This window comes from Aedes albopictus, chromosome 1 (assembly GCF_035046485.1).
Source record: "Aedes albopictus strain Foshan chromosome 1, AalbF5, whole genome shotgun sequence".
Classification (NCBI taxonomy): Eukaryota; Metazoa; Arthropoda; class Insecta; order Diptera; family Culicidae; genus Aedes; species Aedes albopictus.
The window spans coordinates 69,726,886-69,751,398 of record NC_085136.1 but is presented as its reverse complement, the minus strand read 5'-3'; the positions used below and the strand labels follow the sequence as shown (position 1 = coordinate 69,751,398).

Sequence of the window (24,513 nt, the reverse complement as noted above, 5' to 3'; positions counted from 1 at the left end):
ATAAGGAAATCCTATAAGGAACTTCTTAACGAATCCAAGAAGAGAATTTTTGAGAATTCCTAGAATTAACTCTTGAAGGAACATCAGAAGAAATTGCTGGAGTAATTTCAGTAGAAACTCCTGGGGAACCCTCGAAGAACCTCTGGAGAAATTTCCGAAAAAAAACTTTAAATCAATCTCTGAAGGCACTCTTGAATGAACTTCAAAAAGAACTCCTGAATGAGTCTCTGGAAAAAAAACTCTAGGAGGAAACCAAGGGGAATGACATATCCTTTTTTTAATTGGAAAATCCGCATTTCAGGCCACGGGCGTATTGTGGATACGGGCGTATCTACAATGTTCGATTTCTTTTCATCGACTTTCTCTTTGGTTAATGAATTGATCAGCAAATCATTTTCGGCTGTTTTTGTTGTTTTAGATGCTAGTTCTAGTAGTCCTGTACTGAAACACGCCCAGAGATCATCCGAATATTGGTCGTATTTCCCGGAATAATCCGAAGGGATAATCGATGAAGAGAAATCGATCATTGTAGATACACCTGTATAATACTAAACGCGAGACTTGGTTGGTGATCTTCCGGTTTTTTTGTAAGCTATCCAATCCGATGTACGTATGTCAGCGTGGACATTAAGAAAGATGACATTAAAAAAGACACAGACACGTTTAATGCTTCCAGTGAGCTATTTGCTCTTTGAAGGAAGCACGACACTAGACAACGGACTAGCATGCAACGCCCAGTGGCACAGCCGAAAACTTTTCCTGACAGCTGCGGCGGGAATCGAACCCGCGCTCCTTAGCACGATGCGACTAAAGGCTTGGTGACCTTAGCCGCACGACCACGAAGCCACATTAAAAGCCATCGTCAAAGGAAAATAGCAACCACCAGGACAAAATATAAGTTAATTTTGTTGGAGTAAAGTAGTAACAGCCCCCTTGTACTAGAATTATAATAACGATGAATGATGATTACTGATGAGATATGTCTGAGTGTGTATGTGTACGAGTACCGACGAAGCATATTGCTGAATAATTGTGTTGATTGTTTTGTTTTTATCATTAGTCCGTACTAGTCCGTTGGTAAATAAACAAATGTAAAAACGCACTCTGAGAGTTAATCAATTTCTTCTTGGTTACGCGAATCCCGGGACGGTAGTGATGTGATAGATCGGTTGGAATTACAGTGACGATTCGTTCGTTGAGAGCTCGTTAAATGGGCTGTCTCGATGGTTTAATGTGCACTGGTTGGGGCAAAACCCAACTAAAAAGCACTGTCAATGTCAAAATAGATGTCAAAACGAGTTTGACGTCTGACCGCCGTCGCATCACAGCTCCTGTATACAGAACGATTGCGCAAGTATGTGAGTGTTCCGTGACGTATTTCTCGTCACTTGCGTGTGTCTAGAGCATTTTGATCAGTTGTCAGTTGCCCCAACGAACGAACACGATTCGCTAATCGGGGCGCAGTCGTGACCCAACCAGCGAATCCGGACTGTATAACCGTGTCCACTGCGAGGCCAAGTTCAACAAATTTTGAGGGTGAAAATTTTAAATATCAAAGTTAAACGATTTCGGTGACTTTACAATGAGGGAGCATTCAAATTCTTCTACAGATATTGAGTATTTTACAGCTAAGTAGACTATTTATATTCGTAGATGTCATCTAATGAAATATTATTTTGTTTGTGTACCTATATTGTAAATCGATTATTTATTAATCGATTATTTGGGAACAAAAAACTTCGACACCCCTAACATCTTTTTTCGAGAAATGTCACCTTGCACGGTAAACTAAAATTGATCAAAATTCAATTATTGACTTTTTCTGACAACAGGTGGTGCTGTAATCATTCGTAAACGGCGTCTCCATGTCGTTGTATGTGAAAACACGAAGTGACCTATATTGTTAATATAGTATATTTGATATTGAGCTAGAACTGACACATTCCAACTGGAACTGACCCTTCTCTCAGCTTGGTGAGCTTCGACCACTTTAATAGCTATAATTAGTTCTCACTAAACCATTTATTTATTTATACATTATGAATCATCTTACTGTACAGTTGAATTATTTTATTCTTCTCCATGGTGACACACAACATCTAAAAAACTGATTACAAATGATTATATACCTTTCGAATTAATAATTTTAACTTTCTAAAATTTTCCTCCAAAGATGTGAGTATCGATCATTTAGATCAATTATGTACATGCAATATGCAGTATTTAGTATCATAGCTTATTTGGGATTAAAATATGTATAGGTATGTATATAGATATGTGTAAAGCTTAGAAAATGTATAAATTGTATAGACTGATATAATATAAAAGTCAAACGTGTATCTTAATTGTTTCTGAAGTCATCATTCTTAAAAAGTTCTTTAAACATCTTCAGCTGATAGCTGAGGAACTGATTATAAAATTCCAAACTAAATGTGTTTAAGGTAAGATGTTAAACCGTGAAAATAAGGTAAAAACCTTTATCACATAGTTCATATATTCTTTATGTTTGGTTTCACACTATAAACAGCGATATACTAAAAAAAATGTGAATTTCCATACAAAAATCGTATTATTCAATGCAATATTGCACAAGGAATCCACCATAATCCACCAAAACATCGATGCACAGTGTAAGCCTTAGTATTACAGCTTTCAAATCCTGCAGGAGTTGTATCCCCGTTTTCCCCCGTTCAGAGAAAACGGTATTCCAAAATTTCGTATTTTTTGTAGAAAAATTACCATATCTCAACAACGCATTGATGGATTTTCAAATTTTTTACCTGAAAATAACTGCATCAATTAGATCTAAAACTTTGTAGAATACACAAACTGCGTAGGGTTTGAAACAAAAAAGTTATTCGGAAAAAATCGATTTTTTTGGGCCCACCCTACCATAACTTTTAAAAATTGCTCTAGCGCAATATACAAAAGACCTACGAAGTTGATGTCTTCGGCAAAGTTTCTCCAAATAGATTGAAGAAAAAGTTTCTAGAACATTGCTTTAGGCTAACTTGAAAACTGAAAAAGTTGAAAAAAATATTTTGACATTTTGCGGGACCACCCTAATTTTAAAATACATAAAATTATAGCCCATATTAGTAGTAACAATATTGCCGAAGACACCCAACCTCTAAAACATCATCTTCATGGTCAAAATATTTTTTTCCTCCTAAACTCGTGATCTGGCCCAGTGTGGGCCTAATCAGCGCACAGTGGGAAAAAATAGGTATAAAACGCGAATAAATTCAATATCTCTGCTCGGAGTGGATGGATTCGAATGAATTTTTGACACAAACTGCAAAAATCTCTACAGTTTCAGATAAGGAGGGTGTCATTCACCGCACGATGCTGGAAATCCGTGAATTTAGCTCGTTTTACCCCACTCTCTCTATCATACACCTTTTTGAGAAAATCCTCATCTATTCCCGACTGGCGCGCAAAATAAATGACTAATTTAACTCGTATTTGTGTAAAAACTTCCATAGTATCGGCAATTTAACATAGGGTTGGTCCTGCTCTAATCGATTGCGTTCCATTCCGGGCGGAGATACATGTGACATTTCAAAGAAATAGGGGATATCGGGGTTATTTGAAGATATTTCAATTTTTAAAGCCGTGCGGTGAGCCAAATCAGCTCCATTCGATACTACGGAAGTTTTTACACACTCACGACTTAAAAAAACATTTATTTTGTCACTTCTGAAATTTTCGAAAAAAGTGAAAAAGGGAGAGAGTGGGGTAAAACGAGCTAAATACATTGACTTCTAGCATCGTGCGGCGAATGACACGTTCCTTATCTGAAACGATAGAGAATTTTGTAGATTGTGTAAAAAATTCATTCAAATCCATTCACTCCGAGCAGAGATATTGAATTTATTCGCGTTTTATACCTATTTTTTTCCATTGTGCAGCGTTTTGTAGATAGTTAACTTCGTGTGACGGCGAACTTCATTCGATCGTAGAGTTCTGCGGAGTCTAAAGAAAGCTCGATTTCCTGCCACAATGCGCCTCTGAATTCCTCTGCTGGTGTCGTTGTCGGCGGGCACCAGTGAGCCCAAGTACACGTATTCTTCATCACCGTCGATAGACATTCGGGGTGGCGGCCGGTTCGCCTAGCTTTACTCTTTAGTCGAATGTACGTTTCCGCCATCATCTCAAATTTACGTGCAATAATATCAATATCATCAGCGAAACCAAGCAACTGAATGGCCTTCGTGAAAATCGTTCCACTCGTGTTTATCCCCGCTTTCCTCATTACATCCTCTAAAGCAATGTTGAACAGCAAGCACCAAAGACCATCATCTCGCCATAACCCTCTGCGGGATTCGAAGGGACTCGAGAGTGTCCCTGATACTCGAACTACGCACATCATTCGATCCATGGTCAATAGTATCTGTTTATCCGGGAATCCGTATTCGTGCATAATCTGCCATAGCTAGTCTCGATCGATTGTATCATACGCCGATTTAAAATCGATGAACAAGTGATGTGTGGGCACGTTGTATTCGCGGCATTTCTACAACACCTTGCGGATGGCGAACATCTGGTCCGTTGTAGCGCGTTCACCCATGAATCCAGCCTGATATTATGTTTCCAGTTCAAAACCGAATTAGCGACATTTTTTCTTTTACTTGCGCTGCTTTTGCCTTGTGTTAAACACAATGTCGGAAGTGGGACGCTGTATTCTACACCTGGTATTCTATACAGCGCCCCACTTCCGACATAGTGTATAACGCAAGGCAAAAGCAGCGGAAGTAAAAGAAAAAATGTCGCTAATTCGGTTTTGAACTGGAAACACAATATTGCCCCACGAACTAACTTTCTTGCAATCGGTGATAGACGGCGGCATAAAATTTGAGAGAGTACCTTGTAGGCAGCGCTCAGAAGTGTGATCGCGCGATAGTTCCCGCAATCCAACTTGTCGCCTTTTTGTAGATGGGAAACACATTCATTCCTCCGGTGATACTTCCTCCTCCCAAATCTGTTGGCGAAAGTGCAACGGTAGCCCTAAATTCGACCTATTTGCGGAACCCCCTTTGGTCGACCTAATTGCCGACACCATTGTGCGCATGTATTTGACGTTTTCCCTTTGCGCACGTCTTTTAACAATAAGAACATCTATAGTATAGTAGTATGACCAAAGTTTATTTACATTTTTCATTATACGTTTTACTCTTGTGTACGGCACATTCGAGTTGTTTTCTCCGGTATTATTTATCCGAAATTCCCGTGAGTTCTTACGTAATTTGATACGCGATTCCGCTGTAGTTGTCCGCTCTGGCTAACAGGTGATGTGCCCAGTGATAATTGCGCGAAGAACGGTGTAAACGGGTCGGAAAAGCGTTGAGAAAGTGACGGTCGTTTGTGTGGCGCGTGTGAAACCCAACTAACAATCGCCAGCCGCAAACAAGCATGCATGCTGAATTGTTGCTTTATAATAGTAATTATAGCTGAACTAAAATTATGCTGTACACATTACTATACAAATGCTTTTACAATTGAAAAAGTAGCCAATGTTCAACTTTTCGTATTGGTATAAACAATGATAATTTAAAACACTTTTCAAGCGTTTAATAAGATTTTTATTCGACACGCAGTAATTCCTTTACAACATAGTTTAACAAGACTTTTTTCTGCTTCTTGTTAAGTTGATGTAAAAATTAGGACATGTATCTGTATAATGTGTTTTTCACAAGTCAAATAAGCGCTTTCGTTTCATCATACTTCGACTCAGAGTACATGATGAAAAACACGTGTTTTTTACCGAACAACAGCTGAATCAATCTGTTGTTCAGTCGTTAACCATAATGTTGTGGTAATTCACCACTGCTGTATAGGAGTCAGAGTCTGATCATTATTAAACCACGGGAAGTTTATGTTTTGATTTGAGCGCTACAATTCATCATCTCTAGGATGGCGCAGATAGGAAGGCATGCGGCTGGCAATCGACGGGTCTCGAGTTCGAATCTGGATTTAGGTAAATTTATGTGTAGTTATTATTTCACAATATTTGTTCTCAGCATTAAGTTCCAATTATAAACTCTCGTGGAAATTGAAATATTTTGCATTTTTTATTTTTATTCATTTTTGCTAAAGCTGAATAACAGCTTTACTATGTATTTGTAAAACGATTTAACAACAAACATTTCAGTTGGTACACAACACTATGCTTTAAAGTTTCTCCAAATTTGTGTGAACAAAACCCGAACAAAGGTTGTGCCTGAAAATTATCCAAATGTTATTCAGCATCATGCTGAATCAATTCGTCGTAAAGGTGCTTGTAAAATGAGTGATTGTTAGTTGGGAACTTTCGTCCATCACTAGCAATTTCCCAGCAGCAATGGAGGCTTTGAACAAGTTTGTCCAGTTAAACAACCAAAACTGGCAAACATGGAAGTTTCGCATGGAGATGCTGCTAACGCGGGAGGAATTGTGGTACGTGATCGATACCCCCAAGCCGACAGTGAACTCGAGTCAATGGGAGAAGGATGACAAGAAGGCCCGCGCAACGATGGGGTTGTGTATCGCGGAAAGTCAATATGGGCTAATCAAGGCAGCGACAAGTGCGAAGGATTTCTGGTGTAACTTGAAAAAGTACCACGAAAAAGTGACTGTGACCTCCCGTGTCTCCATGTTGAAGCGGCTGTGCAGTCTTAATCTGCTGGAAGATGGCGATCTCGAATGCCATCTGTTCGAGGTGGAGGAACTTTTTGACCGTTTGACGCAAGCTGGGCAGGAGCTGGCTGAATCGCTAAAAGTGGCAATGATATTGCGAAGTCTGCCGGAGTCGTATTCTGGGCTCGTTACAGCACTGGAAGGAAGGCCGGATGCAGATTTAACGCTGGAATTAGTGAAGTCGAAGCTTCTGGATGAGTTCGAGCGTCGGAAGGAGCGGTCTGTGCAAAGTTCTGGTGAATATCCTGGTGAGATGAAAGCGCTGAAAAGTTTCAGCAATCGGAATACTTCGGAGTGGAGATGTTTCCGGTGTAAGCAAAAGGGGCACCTGAAAAGTGATTGTCCGGTTCAGCAAGAGGAGAAGGAACAACGCAGTGAATACAAGAAGAAGAAGAAGAGTGAATCGTCAGCTGCGAAGCAAGCAGCGGTTAATGACAGAAGTGCCGTTTTGTTCCTGGCGAACGAAGTGCGGTCATGCGGCTGGATTATAGATAGCGGTGCCAGTGTCCATATGTGCAATGACAAGCGACTGTTTGACTCTATCGATGACGAAAATGTGTGTGACGTAGTGCTGGCGGATGGAAGATCAGTGAAGGCGTCTGGATCTGGAACTGTGAAGATGGCTGGCGTGAATGGCTGTGGAGGAATAGTGGATGTGATCTTGGAGAAGGCGCTGTATGTCCCGTCATTGAACAGTGGGCTGTTGTCAGTGAAGATGCTAACCTCCAAGGGATTCTTTGTCAACTTCCGGAAGAATGGCTGTGATATCGTGGATGCGGCTGGCAAAGTGGTCTTGAAAGGAAATCGTTGTGGCAGCCTGTACAAGCTAAAGACAGTTGAGCAAGCGCGGAAGGAAGATCGCAAGAAGCAATGTGTGGAATACCAAGCCTCGGTAGCAGTGCGTGACCATCGTGAGCCGGAAGAAGTTGAACGCCAGGAGGAGGTTATGTCAGGGAAGCCAAGTGAACGTGTGGTGTTGGATGATCCGGACGACGGTGAAGATCAAGATGAGCCCGAAGAGTTTTACGATGCGAGTTCGTCGTTCCCGGATGACCCACCGTTTGAGGAGGAGCTACAAGATGAAGTAACGTTTTTTGGAAAGTCGTTCCGTATTGATCGGGGTAAGTTTGGCGTGGACTGCGAAGTAGAAGGCCCGATACAGGAAGTCAGGAAGAAGTCTGTGGCGGTGAAGTCAGCAGGGAAGAAGCGGAAAGTACCCGGATGTTCGTGTACTTCAAAGATGGCGGGCTAGCCGTTGAGGAGGAGTGTTGGCGAAAGTGCAACGGTAGCCCTAAATTCGACCTATTTGCGGAACCCCCTTTGGTCGACCTAATTGCCGACACCATTGTGCGCATGTATTTGACGTTTTCCCTTTGCGCACGTCTTTTAACAATAAGAACATCTATAGTATAGTAGTATGACCAAAGTTTATTTACATTTTTCATTATACGTTTTACTCTTGTGTACGGCACATTCGAGTTGTTTTCTCCGGTATTATTTATCCGAAATTCCCGTGAGTTCTTACGTAATTTGATACGCGATTCCGCTGTAGTTGTCCGCTCTGGCTAACAAAATCTTGGTAATGACCCAGTGTAGTGCTCGCTTGGTAGTTGATCTGCTCCAGCGGCTTTGTTGTTTTTCAACCGGCCAACCTCCTCCTCAATCTCTTGGAGGTCAGGGGCCGGAAGTCTTTCGTCCTGTGCACATACTCCTAGATCTGTTACCAGGCCACCTTCGGTACATGCAACGTCGCCATTGAGGTGCTCATCGTAATGCTGCCACCACCTCACGCTCGCTCGTGAGAAGGTTCCCGCGATTGTCTCGGCACATGTCGGCTTGTGGCACAAAGCCTCTGCGCGAGCGGTTCTTCCATTGCTTCGCGATCTCGTTTTTCCTGCTTGCGCTTCTTCCTCCGGAAGACTGAGCTCTGCATGTACCGCGCCTGCCTATAACGTGCCTTATTCGCACTCGTACGGTGTTGCAGCATTCTCGCCCATGCTGTATTCTTCTCGTTTTTCAGCTAGTCACATTTGCCGTCGTACCAGTCGTTTCTGTGATTCGGAGTCGCGAAGCCTAGTGCTGTAGCCGAGGTACTACCTATGGCGGATCGGATGTCCCTCCAGCCATCTTCAAGTGTAGCTGCGCCAAGCTGCTCTTCCGGTGGTAGGGCCACTGCTATCTGCTGCGCGTAGTATTGAGCCACTTCTACATACGTTACGCAGCTGCTCGATGTTGAACCGCGGTGTTCGACTTCGACGCGTGGTGATAACTGTCGAAAGTTTTGAGCGCATGCATGCAGCGATTAAGTAGTGATCCGAATCTATATTGGCACTGCGGCTTGTGTGGACATTGGTTATATCCGAGAAGAATTTACCGTCGATTAGAATGTGATCGATTTGGTTTTTTGTTTGATGGTCGAGTGATCTCCAGGTGGCTTTGCGGATATCTGCGGAGGAAGAAGGTGGTCCGAGAATGGTAGTCCAAAGCCATACCACGGGAGACTGCAAAGTTTACGCATCGCTGGCCGTTATCGTACGATACGGCATGCAGGCTGTTTCGCCCGATTACCGGTCTGTACATTTCCTGCCTTTTCCTACCTGCGCGTTCATGTCGCCGACAACGATTTTCACGTCACGCGGCGAGCAACCATCGTATGTTTGCTCTAACTGCGCGTAGAACGCTTCTTTCTCGTCATCGGGTCTCCCTTCGTGTGGGCAGCGGACGTTGATGAAGCTGTAGTTGAAGAAACGGCCCTTAACTTTCAACATGCACATCCTTGCGTTGATCGGCTGCCACTCGATCACACGTTGTCGCATCTTGCCCAACACTATAAATCCTGTTCCCAGTAAACTGGTGGTGCCACAAATTTGGTAGAAGGTAGCCGCTCGATGCCCGCTTTTCCATACTTTCTGTCCAGTCCAATAAAGTTCCTTCAACGCCACGATGTCGAAGTTGCGGGGATGTAGTTCGTCGTAGATTATCCTGTCACATCCTGCGAAACCTAGTGACTTGCAATTCCATGTTCCAAGTTTCCAATCGTAGTCCTTATTTCGTCGCGTGGGTGTTTGCCGATTGAATCGAGTCGTATTTTCTCCTATGTTATTCGCAATGGGGATTTTTTTCGGGTGGCTTATTGGGCCTACCCCAACACTCCTGTCTCGCCGGAGGACCATCGTGACAGTTCTGTTTAACGTTCCAACTAACACTGGGACGACCACGCTGATGGGGCTACCACCTTGGATCTAGCTGGGCGTGGTGCAGCGTTTCTTACTCAGCCGCTGGAGGCCAGAACAGACGCTGTTTGAGCCGCATCTCCTTGGTGAACAGACGCTCGAGTCGTACCTCGTCAATCTATAGCTGAAGTCAGAAGGACAACAGTGCCCAGGCTGCACTACTAGCCACAAGCACACAACTCTTAGCTGGCGGTCTTTGTCATCGCTTGACCCGTGGAAGCATGAGGTAGGAACTTGTGAGGACCAGAACTATGTTGGACGCTCTCCTTTTCGACTCACCGTTTTGCTTGCAGCCCAATATGCCAAGATATGCTACGCTTTTCTCGTCAGCTTCTCTCTCTCCATGATCTTCAGGCAACTTTAGTTGTTTTCGTGCTCATCGTTCAGCTCCTGCAGCGGTAGCTTCAACCAAAGAGCTTCTTGAGCCGCCTCAGCAAGCGGCGCGATGGATTTTGCTTCCGCTGTTAAAAGTGCCACACAAGTTTGTTTGTTGCAAACCCAGCTTACCTTTCCTCCGTTGATCTTGAACGTAGAACCACTATGGGACTTCCTGTCGTCACGATTATCCGCCCAGTCAGCGTCGTAATATCCGTGTGATAGTACCGAGGTTGTATAAGGCAATCCATGACGACTTTTCGTGATGGGGGTGTTGGAGTAGAGTAGTGACAGCCCCCTGGAAAGGTTATGCATTATTTAAACGTGTTAGCCCCTTGGTAAATTGATGACAGATGCCAGATCCAGAGGAAGTGACAACAGCCTGGAATAGAAAAGATGAGAAGGCACGAGCGATGATTGGTTTGGCGCTTGACGACAGTCACTTGGTTCACATTATGGAAGCTGCAACGGCGAAGGATATGTGGGAGAAGCTCAGAAGCTACCATGAGCGGGGATCGCTATCGAACAAGATCCATGTTCTACGGCGACTTTGTTCGATGCGGCTGAAGGAAGGCGATAGCATGTCGGACCATTTGACGGAAGCCTCGGAGTTGGTCCATCGCCTGGCTAGAATGGGCGAGTCGCCCAAGGAACATCTGGTTGTAGCGATTCTACTGTCCAGTCTTCCGGAATCGTACAACCCGCTTGTGACCGCTTTGGAAGGCCGCCCGGAAGACGATCTCAAATTGGACTACGTTAAAGGGAAACTTTTGGATGACTGGCAAAGAAGAAGTGAAGAGCAATTTGAGAAGAGCGCTCCCGAAAAAGCCATGAAATCTGCAGTGGAAGGCGAAAACCGGAAGAATTTTGTTCGGAAGTGCTACTACTGTGGGCGTGAAGGTCATTTCCAAAGAAATTGTCCCGTTTTGTTAGAGGAGGTGAAAGCAAGGTTAGAGAAGCAAGATGAAGCAATTATGACAACTGTAAGGCAGCCGCATCCGGAAAGCAAAGGTGATGGTCGTGGAGTATGCTTCACGATGACTACTGGAAGTTGCGAGTCTAACACAGGAGGATGGATTGTTGATACCGGATGTACGATGCACATGACCAACTCGACAGATGATCTCGGTTGGTGGAATCCATGTGTTAAAGAAGTGTTGTTAGCAGACGGAAAAACAGTGAGAGCAAAGGGAAGCGAAAAAGGAAGCATTGCCACAATTGGGATGAATGGTGAGAAAGTGGATATCAAACTGAAAGAACTTCTTTACGTGCCTGAAATATTGCTTTTTTCACTGAAAATTTTCGATGCTTCGTTGAATTTCATGACGTTTTCTTCCAGCGATGGCTTCCGCGATACAGCAAACCGCTAAGTACCACACTAACACAGCAAGAAATCTGTCAATATTTACCTAATACACGTGCGTTTTTAGCGAAATGCTCTATTTGCATGAAAACAATCCACTCTCACAACTAACGGATGACCGCCGTCAAATATCAGGATTACTAACTGTCCGGCGACTGCTGTCATGTCTCTTTGTCGCCGAATCTGGCGCTGAGTCTTCGGCGCGGAAACCCAAAGGTGGGAATAAAATTTTGGGGTTTGCGCGCAATATCCAGGAAAGTGCTATCTGTCAGTCGGATCACAGAAGCCGGTTATACTGTTGTCTTTGGCCAGAAAGACTTCCGTATTATGGATGGAGCGACGGTGCTTGCTGTAGGTAAAAAGAGTGGTGGTCTGTACTATCTACAGTAGCATGTTACAAGATGAGCTTTGAGTTAGGAGGAGTTTACGAGTTGACAATAGTATGGTGGCTGCACTAAGGAGGAGTGTTGGAGTAGAGTAGTGACAGCCCCCTGGAAAGGTTACCCGGATAAAAACTAACCATAGGGTGTATGGTGAAAACCATTCCTGCACCATACATTGTACCAGCTACAATAAAGTGTATTGTAATGAAATGGTTCGCTATACTATACATTTACATTGGATTTTTATGTACCAATATATTATACTGTTTTTCTTACGTTTGAACCATTCACTTTTCCGAAACATAATTTTTCCGTGAATTTTTAATTATTTATTCAGTTTAAGATTTTTTCCGTGCTTTGTTTTGTTGATGTTTGTGACTTTTTTTATGCAAAGGAAAGGAAAGAGAAAAAAGTGAATAAGTTGAAACCACAGAGAACAGACGTCTATCTTCGCTTTCTGCCTTGTGTAAAACTTTGTAACGGTCATATCAGAGTATGTGGTTATGCTCCCGTTGCGCGGCGCTAGCGTCTCATCACTTACATTGTTGTGTTGTCAAATTTGTTTTCAGTGCTCGACGTTTTTGGCCGTTTGGCGCTCGTGTCGCTTTGTGGGCTAGTGTATTTTAACGATGAACACTGCCTTCGTGGGGTCAAACCGACTTTATGTGTGGGGCAGTCCCCGTTGGTGGCGTTGAGGTACACTTAAATCCTTTACACACGATTTCGACGTATTCTTGTTCGAGCTTAAATGTCTGTTCTCTGCGTTGAAACATCAATTTAAAGTCAATAACATATGTTTAAATCAGTGGTAAACCAGATGTCCTAAGAACTGCAGATCCAAGCAGGGGTCCAAGAGATATGGCGGGCTAGGTGTGTAGAGTGCGATGAGAGAAATACGAATGTAGGCCAACCCGGAAAGATGCAGGTCAGATCTCGGGTCAGATTACCGTAAATCAGTGGATGAGTTCAACACTATTCTTTCTGTATTTGCATTTAGGGGAGTTTTCTCCTCTTCTCTCATGTGAACTTGCCTTCGACCAAGCCTTCGACCACAATCGAATCAAATGCGATTGACAAACTTTATCTTTGACGTAGAGCCATCTTTAATATATGGACTGGACTGAACACTGAAATGACTTCTAATATAGGTTCGTCTGTGGGTTCGCTTTTTAACCTAACTTATATTTGAATCAAACTTGACAGTTATCTCATGAGTTGTTATGTATTTCAAACTTTAGTCAAACTGGTGCCTCAATATTGCAATAACGGTTAAGCACGCTGTAATGATAGTTATGTATCTCGTCACCCACTTCATGCAACTACATTAGTGGTCTAATAACACTTAGCGCGCTCGGCATAGTTCCATCATGCCGCTCAAAGTGTTGCCACAAATAATGCTTAGTTTGCAAAACCCGGTTATCTGGCTGGTGGGGCATGGGAGACCAAGCTTCAACTGTTAATGCAATCAGAGACTACTCAGACTTAGACGTGGGCGATCCTATATATGAAGGGTTATCCAAAACGCTCTTTTTTTATCTGTATTAACGAGATTTTTAGCCCTTGGCTAGTTCATCTCGGGACCCACGCTTTACTTCCCTTCCGAAGGAAGAACTCACATTTTGCGAGTTTGTCGGGAGTGGGATTCGATCCCAGGTCCTCGGCGTGATAGTCAAGTGTTCTAACCATCACACCAGGTCCGCTCCACCCAAAACGCTCTGGAGAATTCCCAAAGCGCATTCTAATAAATCTAATAAGCCTAAGATTCCATTAACAGGAGGAAAATGTCAAGATAATATAACAATATATGGTTTATGTAATGTAAAACAATACAACATAACAAAAGAGAACCATTCCAAAACCATTTGATTAAATGTATAATCAGTAGTGAAATTACAATTAAAAACAATTTATTTACGGTACGTTTTATTGTTTGAAACCTTTCATGTACCATACAATGTACGGTATATTTAAACCCACGTATCAGTATTTTAAACAATTCATTAACAATAAAATGTATGGTTTTGCAAAAAAATATATATGGAGAAAAATATTTTTTTATATTGTTACGATACTTAACAACCCGTATAGTATATTGTAAAAATCTTATTTACAATTCACGGTATGGGTGTCTACACTACATCTTATTGTTTTTGTATTTTTATTTTTACAGTGGTGTCTATTGTAAAAATATGGTTTTAAATAGTACTGTTACAATACAACGTTCGGTTTTTCTACTGTATTTTTTATTCGGGTATACATTATTTAAACGTGTTAGCCCCTTGGTAAATTGATGACAAATGGCGAGTGTATGCATGTGTAGAAGTTAAATGACGAAGCGTAACAGCTGACACGATTGCTTGTTGTGTATTATTATTTAGTCCGTACTTGACCGAGATTGTAAATAGACGTCGACGGAACCGAAATCCGTGTAGTTATTTTCAAGAAGTCATCAATCCCGGGGTGATAATTAATTGTCTGGTCGGTTGTTCTTGTCCGCTGCGCTGAGATACCCAACAGGGGGTGAAACCCAAAGGGTAAACACAGTGTGAGTACAACTTAACGAAATTGCGTCAAGTGTAGTCGGTGCTTAACGAATTTCTTTGTGTTCAACTGTCACCCCGATCATCGGATGTCAAAAATCCATGGTAAACAAAAAAAATCAGCTGATCACATCTGTCTCGTGGATTGCCTTATTTTTTGCAGTTCGTGGACTTGCAACTAAAAAGCATTGCAACAAGCGAACGTCTGCTGTACTTGGCCACCCCTTTGGAAATTTCAGAATAAAATTTGGAGGCAAAGTTTGGCAATAGGGCACTGCACTGTTTTGATTTTGTATGGGATTTTGACGTTTCGTGGCCTTGTTGTTTACAAAATTTCTGTAAGAGTGAAAGAGAAGGAGATAATTTCATGCACTGCCCTATTTGGCATCACTGCTCTTGTTTGTTTTGCCAGATTTTGCCTGAGCTTGGACCTGAGTGGATACAAAATTTCTTTCAGCTCAAAATATTAATTTTGTGTGATTTCTTTTCGAATTTCAAATCATGTAGCTACCGTTACAATTTATAATCGCGAATATTGTTTGAAGTGCAGTTTTCTAAACAAGACAATACTTCCGAATAGTCGGAAAATTAAAGCCAAAACAGGTAAATGTAATGTAGCATCAGTTTGTTGTTCCTCGTTATAGGGTAAATTATCAGAATCGGACATACCTTTACAAATGCAGAAAGTTAAAAAAAAAACTCGTTTCTTGACGAAGAAGTTTTTGAAACGGTGGTGAAGCTGTATACATCTTGGTATACATTCGTCTGAAACGCGGCGAATCAGCACAGGTAGGAATGCCAACGAATGCATCTACAGCAGTACTACAACCAAGCACAACCAGGTTTTGCCCGGAAACTAGTGTCACGATACACAGGGTTGATTTGAGATAGTACAGATTGTAGGGGATTCGGTATACCTCAGAACCCTGCGGTTGATAACAACTAACCTGGACATGCTCTTGGAGCAGGTGACCGAGTTCTTCCGGTATAGAAGGCAGTACTATCAACAGGTGTTCAGATAATCCACTATCGCCCACGATCGTAGATCTGGTAATGGAAACGCTTCTAGACACAGCAATGATAACGAGAATCGAATTTAAAACTCGAGTGCTGAAAGAGTATGTAAACATCTTAACCAATACCACACAAGAATCCAGTTCACGGTGAAGGTGGAAAACGAAGGACTTATCCTGTTTCTAGACCTGCTACAGGTCCGAAATACTTATCAGACAGTAAAAACAGTGGTTATTCTTCTTGGCATAATGCTTTAACCGGGGCAAAGTCTGCTTCTCTGCCTGGTGTTCTATGAGGACTTTCTGCGTGTGGCAGGCACGTGGATACTCTATATATGTCCAAGGAAGTCAAGGATCCAGTCAGTTTTTGAACTACAACTCGGCGCACAGGCACAGCATGAAACAAAAGGTGAATGCAGCATCCAACTTCATTCGAAGAGTCAAGACGTTTGCCACGAACATCGATGAACTCACAACGACAAATCAGATCATTTCTGGCGTTCGATTTGAATAGGTCCTAAGTTTGCTGTGATTCCTATGTAGATTCGACCTATTTTAGAAAATTTTTCTCACAGTAGAAATTGAACAACTCTATCCCCAGAGTAAATGATCGCCCGAAGGAACGTCCGATTGCAATCACCAATGATGATGAAAACCAGAGTGATCCAGAGTAATCAAGAGAAATTCTGAGCAACACTTCGATAACAGAATTAATCTCGCTGTATCTGTCTTGCTTCTAGGTCTAGCCAGCCACCACTCCGACATAGCTGAATTTCTGAACTGTCTCCTTTGTAAACCAAAATTTCAAACTGCATGGAAAGGGGAGACGTATCCTACGTCAAAACGTAATAATTATACAAGTTCTTCGTTCACTTTGATCGTACTAACGTATTGTTTATCATTTTATCTGTTACAGATCGCTATGTCGGATTGTCTAACGTGCACCAACTCCACTCTTGACGGTGGTCTAGTGGTCGTGATAGGTACCAATAGGGAGGTCCAGAACGCACTGTGCAAGCACTTTTGGTTCGGCGTGAGTACTAATTTAGCGTAGTGGTCCACCTTTGTTTGTGAATTTCCGGACATCAACTTATTCGCAGGATGATCAATACCTCCAGGGTGTGCTTTGCTTCCCTTGTTGGCAAAAGATTGAAGCTTTCCACCGGTTCTATTGCGAAGTGAGAAAGCTCCATGCTCGTCCTTTGTGCTATCCAGCGTCGATAGGATTGAAACAGGAAAGCCATCCCGCTGAACAGGCAGGCGACAGCACAGTGAACGATTTCGTACTTGAAGTTCCCGCGGAACATGTAGGCGACAGCACAGTGGTTGAAAACAACGAAATATATTCGATTAAGTATGAAAATCCTCAAGTTGATGTGGCCCCGGAACCTTCAGAGCAGCAAAGCAAAAACATAGAAGCCGAAGATGATGGAGGTGTGAATGAAAATGAAGCTGATAAGCCGCTACCTTCAAAAAAGCGGGGTAAAAAACGTCCAAGACTGCGGAAAAGCGAAAAAGATGCGGTTCAGGAATACGTGTCACGGAATTTGTCCTTAACCTGCGATATTTGCTCGGAACGGAGCGAAAGTTTCGAACTTTTGCAAAGGCATTCCATGATGGAGCACGACAAGACGGCAACAGTAGAGTGCTGCAATGCCAAGTTCTCCGATGTAAGTCGATTCGTCAATCACATCCAATACCATCTGGATCCGGATCTATTCAAATGCGAGCACTGTAGCAAGCAGTGTATGACTCGATATGCACTCAAGAAGCACCTGCGAATGGATCATAATGCGAACCCAGATAAGCCCATGAGTGTTAAGGAGGAAATCGAACTCAGCGTAATGAGGACGGAAGATGTGGACGAAGAACCGAGCGGCGCGCAGAAAAGTGATGCTTCAGAACATATGAACACTTCCGAAGATGAAGAAGATGAAGACGCTAACGCTAGTAGGCAAAACAATAAGAAATTCAAAAACAGTTTGAAATTAACGGCGAAGGAAAAAGCCCAAGTCCAGATGTTTGTGGAGAAGAACCGAAAACTGGATTGCGACATGTGCTCAGAGCGATACTCGCGATTCAAGGACTTGCAGAAGCACTCCATAGAGAAACACAGTATGCTCAGAACGGGACTTTGTTGCAACCGAAAGTTCCGGGAAAACTCGCAATTCGTTGCCCACATACTACACCATATCAATCCGGAGCGCTTCAAGTGTACCGAATGTACGAGAATATGTCCCAGCTGGCCAGCACTGATAGGACACATGCAATGGATGCACACGCCAGGGGGCAAAAAAAAATATCCCTGTCCAGTATGTGAGCAAAAGTTTCGCACCAGGCCGGCTGCTATGCGTCACGCTGAACAACACGGAGAACCAGTTACACCAACTGATGACGACGTTATTGATAAGATACTCGCGGACAATTTCAACCTCCAATGTGATACATGCCAGAAACAGTATGACTCGTATCGAGCCTTACAGAAGCATTCGACGGCCGAACACGCAAAATTGGTGGTTGTAACTTGCTGCAAGAAACGAATGTGTCGGCCATCGGAACTCGTTGATCATTACAAATACCATCAGGATCCAACTGCTTTTACGTGTAAAATATGCCTCAAACCCTGGCACAGCGCGAGAGCGTTGAGACGCCACCTGAGGAATACGCACGGGATAAGTAGCAAAAGGCATTAGAACTGCGAAGGGATTCTGAGCAAGTTGGATACTAGAACAGGACAGGACTTGCGAGAAACCAAAAAATACAACAGGTTTCGGTTTATACATTGTCTCAGATATTACGATCATAGTTATGAAGACTCCTTTAAAAGTTAAATCATCGTTTTTTAGGGTTTCAGGTCAGTCGATGACAACGACCACCAGCTGCTGGCCTGAGCTGCACGTTCCCAGCAATTGCAGGACTCCCCACATTCTGCCTAAGAGCTCGCAACGGATGAGGATAAACTGGAGTGAAGTGAGGCCTGCAACTTGGCCTACAGGCTGCGGGGCGACTAAACAAAGAGTTCAAAGCGCGAAGAATGAGTGATCGTGGGGGTAAAAAATATGCTCAAACGTTACGGAACCTGTTTGGCACCTGGGCATGGGCACCTCTCACAGTAGTTTGTCCCTTACCGCGTTAATGCAGGGCTTTGGCGTCTTGAACCGTGCTACTCGTGGGATTCCAAAATTAGCCGGAACATCAACAAACTAAATACATACAGTAATAAGAAGCGGTGATGGTGAGGTTAACCCCTTCGCATGAATCAAGCTGGCTAGGTCTCCTCTAAGGAGACCCGAGACAGAAAGAGGTAGCTTTGCGCGTGGCTTCCTGGTCGTGCGGCTAGTGTCACCAAGCATTTAGTCGCATCGTGCTGAAGAGCGCGGGTTCGATTCCCGCCGTGTTTCCTTCGAAGAGCGAAAAGCTCACTGAAGCATTGATCGTGTCTCTGTCTTTCAAGTGCCAGCGTTGGGAACTCCAATTCCTGCCCAGCTCGCGTGTCGGTTGAGGTCATGAATAGAGCGTGGTTGATGAGGAACTTCTACAAGGGCAAAGATGTGCTTTCTGCAATGGAGGTGACTGCGCAACACTTTCACTCCATCTTTGATTTTGCGTCGTCGTCGAAGTCGAACAACAGCAAGGACCTCTAGCACGCTTTGTAGAGACTTCGGAAGTCAACGATGGCGGCCAAGCATGACCATGATAAACTGATCGCAACTACGGCAGCACTTAGAGCCCGTGAAGCTGAAGGTTCTGAAGTCCAGCAAGACGGACAAGTGATCGCTGGAGCGTACGAGGCAGCCGTCAGGTGAGTGTTAAATTCCTAGTTTTGATAACTAATCAACTCTAGAATCAGCTAGTAGATTTCAGTAACAAATTTTGAAAACGACGTATAATCAAACACTACACCATTGATTGTACATCGTTTTCAAACTTTGTTACTGATTTGGGGGTATTTTCTTCCGAGTATCCACCGCTTAGGTTAAGTTCCCTTCGTTAGGCAAACTTTTGACTTTGAACAGCCTGACCCGGAGGATCGTACTGTTGGATAGTGCCATCGTATAAACAACTTGAGATTGTTCAATTGCAGCAATTATTTGTTTTTGAAGACATTTGTAGTGTTCAATAAGTTCTTCATTCTGATTCAAACCTTCAACTATTAAAGACGTTATATTGTTAGTCTCAGTTTTACTTGCCCGGTTTAAATCCACACTTGCCTTCCAAGAGGTTATGGGCCCTCGGCTGTAAATCCGGAACAAGATCAAGGTTCTTGAAGATTTTTTCCAGGCTGTACGAAGTCTGTATGAAGTTGACCATCAATATTAACTTCTTTTCTCGATCAGCCTAGATAGCTGAGTAGTGTCGGTAGCGATTGTCTCAATTGGCTAAGAATAACACTACGGACCGCCTGTTCCGGTGGTAAGAATCCACCAACAGGTGACCCCTAATTCATGGTGTGATGCGGCTTCATGCTTACCGTGCCTAGGAATGAATGGCTAGGGGGGTCTAATAAAAACCTAACCGCTAACGAAGCCTGTGGAGTACCAGGGCGCCCTCCACAGTATGTAGCCCTTACAGCGCTAACCGGAGCAATGGTGCAGTGGACCTTGTGTTTCTCCGAGACAATCAGCTGCCCTTCTTTAGTCTCAGGCTAATGCCGTTTTTCTTTTTTAACCTGGGTTGGAACTGGATTGGCGGAAAATGTGTAAACAAACAACGTCAAACAAACTTTAGTACAAGCGAAACCGAAGTTGGGTTGGGGTTGAAACTGTGATCTGATCCAGTTCCAACCCAGGTTGGAACTGGATAATAAAGAAAAACGGCATAAATAAGGGCGGGATTATGAAGATGTTGTTAATTAGTTTAAATTTTCACCTATATGGTTTCGCATTATGCGATTTACACTGTACTTCGTGTATCCTCGCCTTTGGCGTTTTCCAATCGATACATGTTACGTTTGTAAATTGTTGTGAACATTTTGTCAGTTTATTAGTTAGTTTTCCTAGACAAAACCAAGCTATGAACACAGCAACAAATGATGTGAACTAAAAGGAAAACTGCCAACTAAAATACAATTCCAGGATGACTGATGGACCCGAACCAATAAATGAAACCTCGTCATCCTGTGATCGGAAGATGTTATCCATCTGGGTAACAGGGCAATTTATGTTATGTGTTGCATGTTTGTGTTTTGTGCATTTGTAATGTTCCATTTTATATTGCGTATCTAAGTTCCCAGACGTGGGGCCCGATACGGAAAATAAAATGTGCATTTGTAAGGTTCCAATGTATTCGTTATATTTTACTTTTCGTATCCCACTAGCTTCAAAATGTGGGGCTCGATGCGGAAAATAAAATGCGCATTTGTAGGGTTCTTTTAGCAGTTGTCTACATTGTGGTACCCATCGGGAGCACAATGCATTTGTAGTGTTTCGCAAAACTTTTTTTTTTGTTACATTGTTAGACGAACAGAAAATAAAATCACAAATGTAACTCCTTGTCCTTTTATTAAGAGATGGAAGAGCCAAATCCTTTTTTATTGCCACATTGGCACCCCACGTTGGGCGCCAATGTGGCAATAAACTAAACTACAAATGCATTGTGCTCCCAATGGGTACCACAATGTAGACAACTGCTAAAAGAACCCTACAAATGCGCATTTTATTTTCCGCATCGAGCCCCACATTTTGAAGCTAGTGGGATACGAAAAGTAAAATATAACGAATACATTGGAACATTACAAATGCACATTTTATTTTCCGTATCGGGCCCCACGTCTGGGAACTTAGATACGCAATATAAAATGGAACATTAAAAATGCACAAAACACAAACATGCAACACATAACATAAATTGCCCTGTTATTGACCGTCCAGTTCCAAACTGTTCACGACCGTTTGAAACAGTCGACGTTTCAAACGGTCGGTGAACGGTCGCTGACGGATTTGACAGCAAAAATGAGCGAGAAAGATTTCGCGCGCAAACGCGTATCTAAAAACATTCAATTGGTGAAACAAGGACAGCTGATCGGGCGCCAACTGATTCTTTGATCAGCTGTTGCCGGCAGCCAAGCCGCCAGCTTTTTGGCGCGGAAGTCAGGGGGTGTTCAGATGCAATGTTTATCAATGAATAAATTTATGAGAATATTTTTTCCGCGATAAATGTTTTGTATTCTCTAAAATAAGGTGTAGTAAAGGCAATTTACATAATAACCAAGATAATTACCTATGTTTGAAGTTCTTGAAGACCTGAATGTTCGGAATAATGATGTACTCGAAACCAATTTGCTGATTGATCGATTTCTATAGAATACATCGAGAACCCCCTCGATATTCGACGACTGTTCCGAACAGTTTCACAAAGAGTCGGGATAATCCAACTTTGAACTGAATACACAATATCCAGATGGATAACATCTTCCGATCACAGGATGACGAGGTTTCATTTATTGGCTCGGGTCCATCAGTCATCCTGGAATTGTATTTTAGTTGGCAGTTTGCCTTCTAGTTCATAGCATTTGTTGCTGTGTTCATAGCTTGGTTTTGTCTAGGAAAACTAATCCTAATGGGGCATCTCGATTCGAGCAACAACAATTTGATGTCCGTGTTAGGGGACGGCTTGCGTGTTTTGTACTGGATCACTCCTAAAATGTTTGGAGCACTTCAAATGCACATTAAAATTCAGGGACAGATGTACAAACCATAGTATAACATACAAAATAAACTGACAAAATGTTCACAACAATTTACAAACGTAACACACTCCATGCAACAATCGAAGAATTTTCCATGAATTGGAGAATGCAATTCATGGAAAATTCTTAAATCTACTTTACAACGTATCAACTATATTACAAACGTAACATACAGTTGCCGTTCGCTCGTTGCAAAATGTTTACTTTGCAACGAGCGAATGCCATTCGCTAATTGCAACGTCACTTTGACACTAAAGTGCATCGAAATGCACTGCCAGCATGACTGACAGCACAAATTTGACACTTGATTGCTTTTTAATTGCAAACACGTGTCAAATTTTGCAATTAGCGAACTTGCAACTAAAACGCGTTGCAACGAGCGGGTTTGCAACGAGCGAACGGCCGCTGTACCGATTTGGTTTTATTGTTGCTGTTATTTGTTGTGCTGTTGTTGCGAAGAGTTTAATCTTGGCTAGTTTGGGAAGTGGCTACGGTTAGGATAGCTCAGATCAATCTTCAGCATAAAAGAACAGCAACGATCAATCTTTGCAGACTTATGCAAAATGGTACAGCCCAAGTGGCCTTGGTACAAGAACCTTACTTTCTTTCGTAAGGAAAAATTTCTAACTAGGAAACCTTGTGAACCCGGTTTTTGCTACTTTCAGTAAACATGAAATGGCAAACTCGCGTGTCATGCCTCGAGCCTGTGTGCTTGTCAACAACGCAATAGTTGCTACACTCATCTCTGAACTAACCACCAGCGATGTATGTGCTATCACAATTGATGTATCTGTTGGAAACCTCTACAGGAAATACGTCTATTGTTCTGTGTACTTACCGCATGATGAACCATCCCCTACGGATGCTTTTTAACAAGTTATCGCATACTGCACTTCAAAAGGCCTTCCGCTAATTGTTGGCAGTGATGCTAATGCTCACTATATCATCTGGGGCAGCTCAGACATTAACTTGAGAGGCTCCAGTTTGATGGAGTACTAAAGTAGTACAGATCTTGCATTACTTAACATAGGCAACCGCCCAACCTTCATGGTATCTGCTAGAGAGGAAGTGTTAGATATAACGCTTTGCATCAAGCAGAATTAGTCACGAGTTGACCAATTGGCATGTGTCAGATGAAGAATCTTTATCTGACCATCGTTACATCTTGTTTAAACATGTGAATGTTACTTCGCAAACTTTGCGTTTCAGGAACCCCCGGTCAACAAACTGGGATCTTTTTACTGATTTGGTTGCGGCCAAATTTCATGGATACTCACCATCCATTGACACTCCAAGTGATTTAGATTATGCCGTTGATACTGCAACGCCCTTCATCATGGAAGCTTTTGAAGAAGCTTGTCCTCTGCGGTCTGTGAAGACCACAAGAGGAACCCCTTGGTGGAACTCTGATCTGGCGAAACCCAGGAAACAATGTAGAAAGAGTTGGAACAGACGACGTTCGGCTGGTTCGGAGGCTTTTAGGTCGGCTCGCAAGGCCTACAGGAAAGCTCTCCGGTCTGCTGAACGATCTGGCTGGAAAAACCTTTGTACAAATGTTTCCAGTCAGAGTGAAGCCAGTCGATTGAACAAAATCCTTGCAAAATCTAAGGATTTTCAAGTGAACGAACTTCGTTTGCCAAATGGTGATTTCACATCCTCTGATTAGGAAGTTTTGGAATGTCTATTCAGTACACACTTCCCTGGATGTGTAGATATTACATCTTCGGATGAACCTGATGTCTTTTCTTGTAATTATGATTCTTTAGCTTCGGCTCGGAGTATCATAACTTTAGAATCGATTGAATGGGCACTTAATAGCTTCGCTCCTTTTAAATCTCCTGGGACAGATGGGATTTATCCTATTTTGCTTCAGAAGGGATTTGATCATTACAAACATGTTTTGAAACAACTACTTGTTTGCAGTTTTGCTACAGGGTATATTCCCAAATCCTGGCGGAATATTACTGTAAAGTTTATTCCGAAAGTGGGTCGTGCGTCGTATGAAGAAGCAAAGAGTTTCAGACCTATCAGTTTGAACTCTTTTCTTCTGAAATGCTTAGAACGCATTGTGGATCATCACATCCGTGATGTTCATCTGGCCAACGTGCCTCTTCATGTGAACCAACATGCCTACCAATCTGGTAAGTCCACTGTGACTCTTTTACACAAGGTTGTTTACGATATCGAGAAGGCATTCGCTCAAAAGCAATCCTGCTTGGGTGTTTTCTTAGATATCGAGGGTG

At 42.8% G+C, this 24,513-nt stretch overlaps 1 protein-coding gene across 3 annotated transcripts; it reads left to right on the top strand.

The window, feature by feature from the left end:
* Positions 1–14,832: 14,832 nt before the first annotated feature.
* LOC109410315 (zinc finger protein 84) lies at positions 14,833–18,360 on the top strand. 3 transcript variants are annotated; one of them, XM_062844802.1, is made up of 4 exons: positions 14,833–15,172; positions 16,323–16,427; positions 16,499–16,615; positions 16,683–18,360. In XM_062844802.1, exons 3-4 carry the CDS (start codon positions 16,505–16,507, stop codon positions 18,273–18,275), a joined length of 1,704 nt encoding a protein of 567 aa, XP_062700786.1. In that variant the 5' UTR covers positions 14,833–15,172; positions 16,323–16,427; positions 16,499–16,504; the 3' UTR covers positions 18,276–18,360. The 3 variants fall into 3 exon arrangements, with proteins under 3 accessions (XP_062700786.1, XP_062700785.1, XP_062700784.1); XM_062844801.1 differs by having other exon boundaries at positions 14,833–16,252; XM_062844800.1 differs by lacking the exon at positions 16,323–16,427 and having other exon boundaries at positions 14,834–15,172.
* Positions 18,361–24,513: the final 6,153 nt, after the last annotated feature.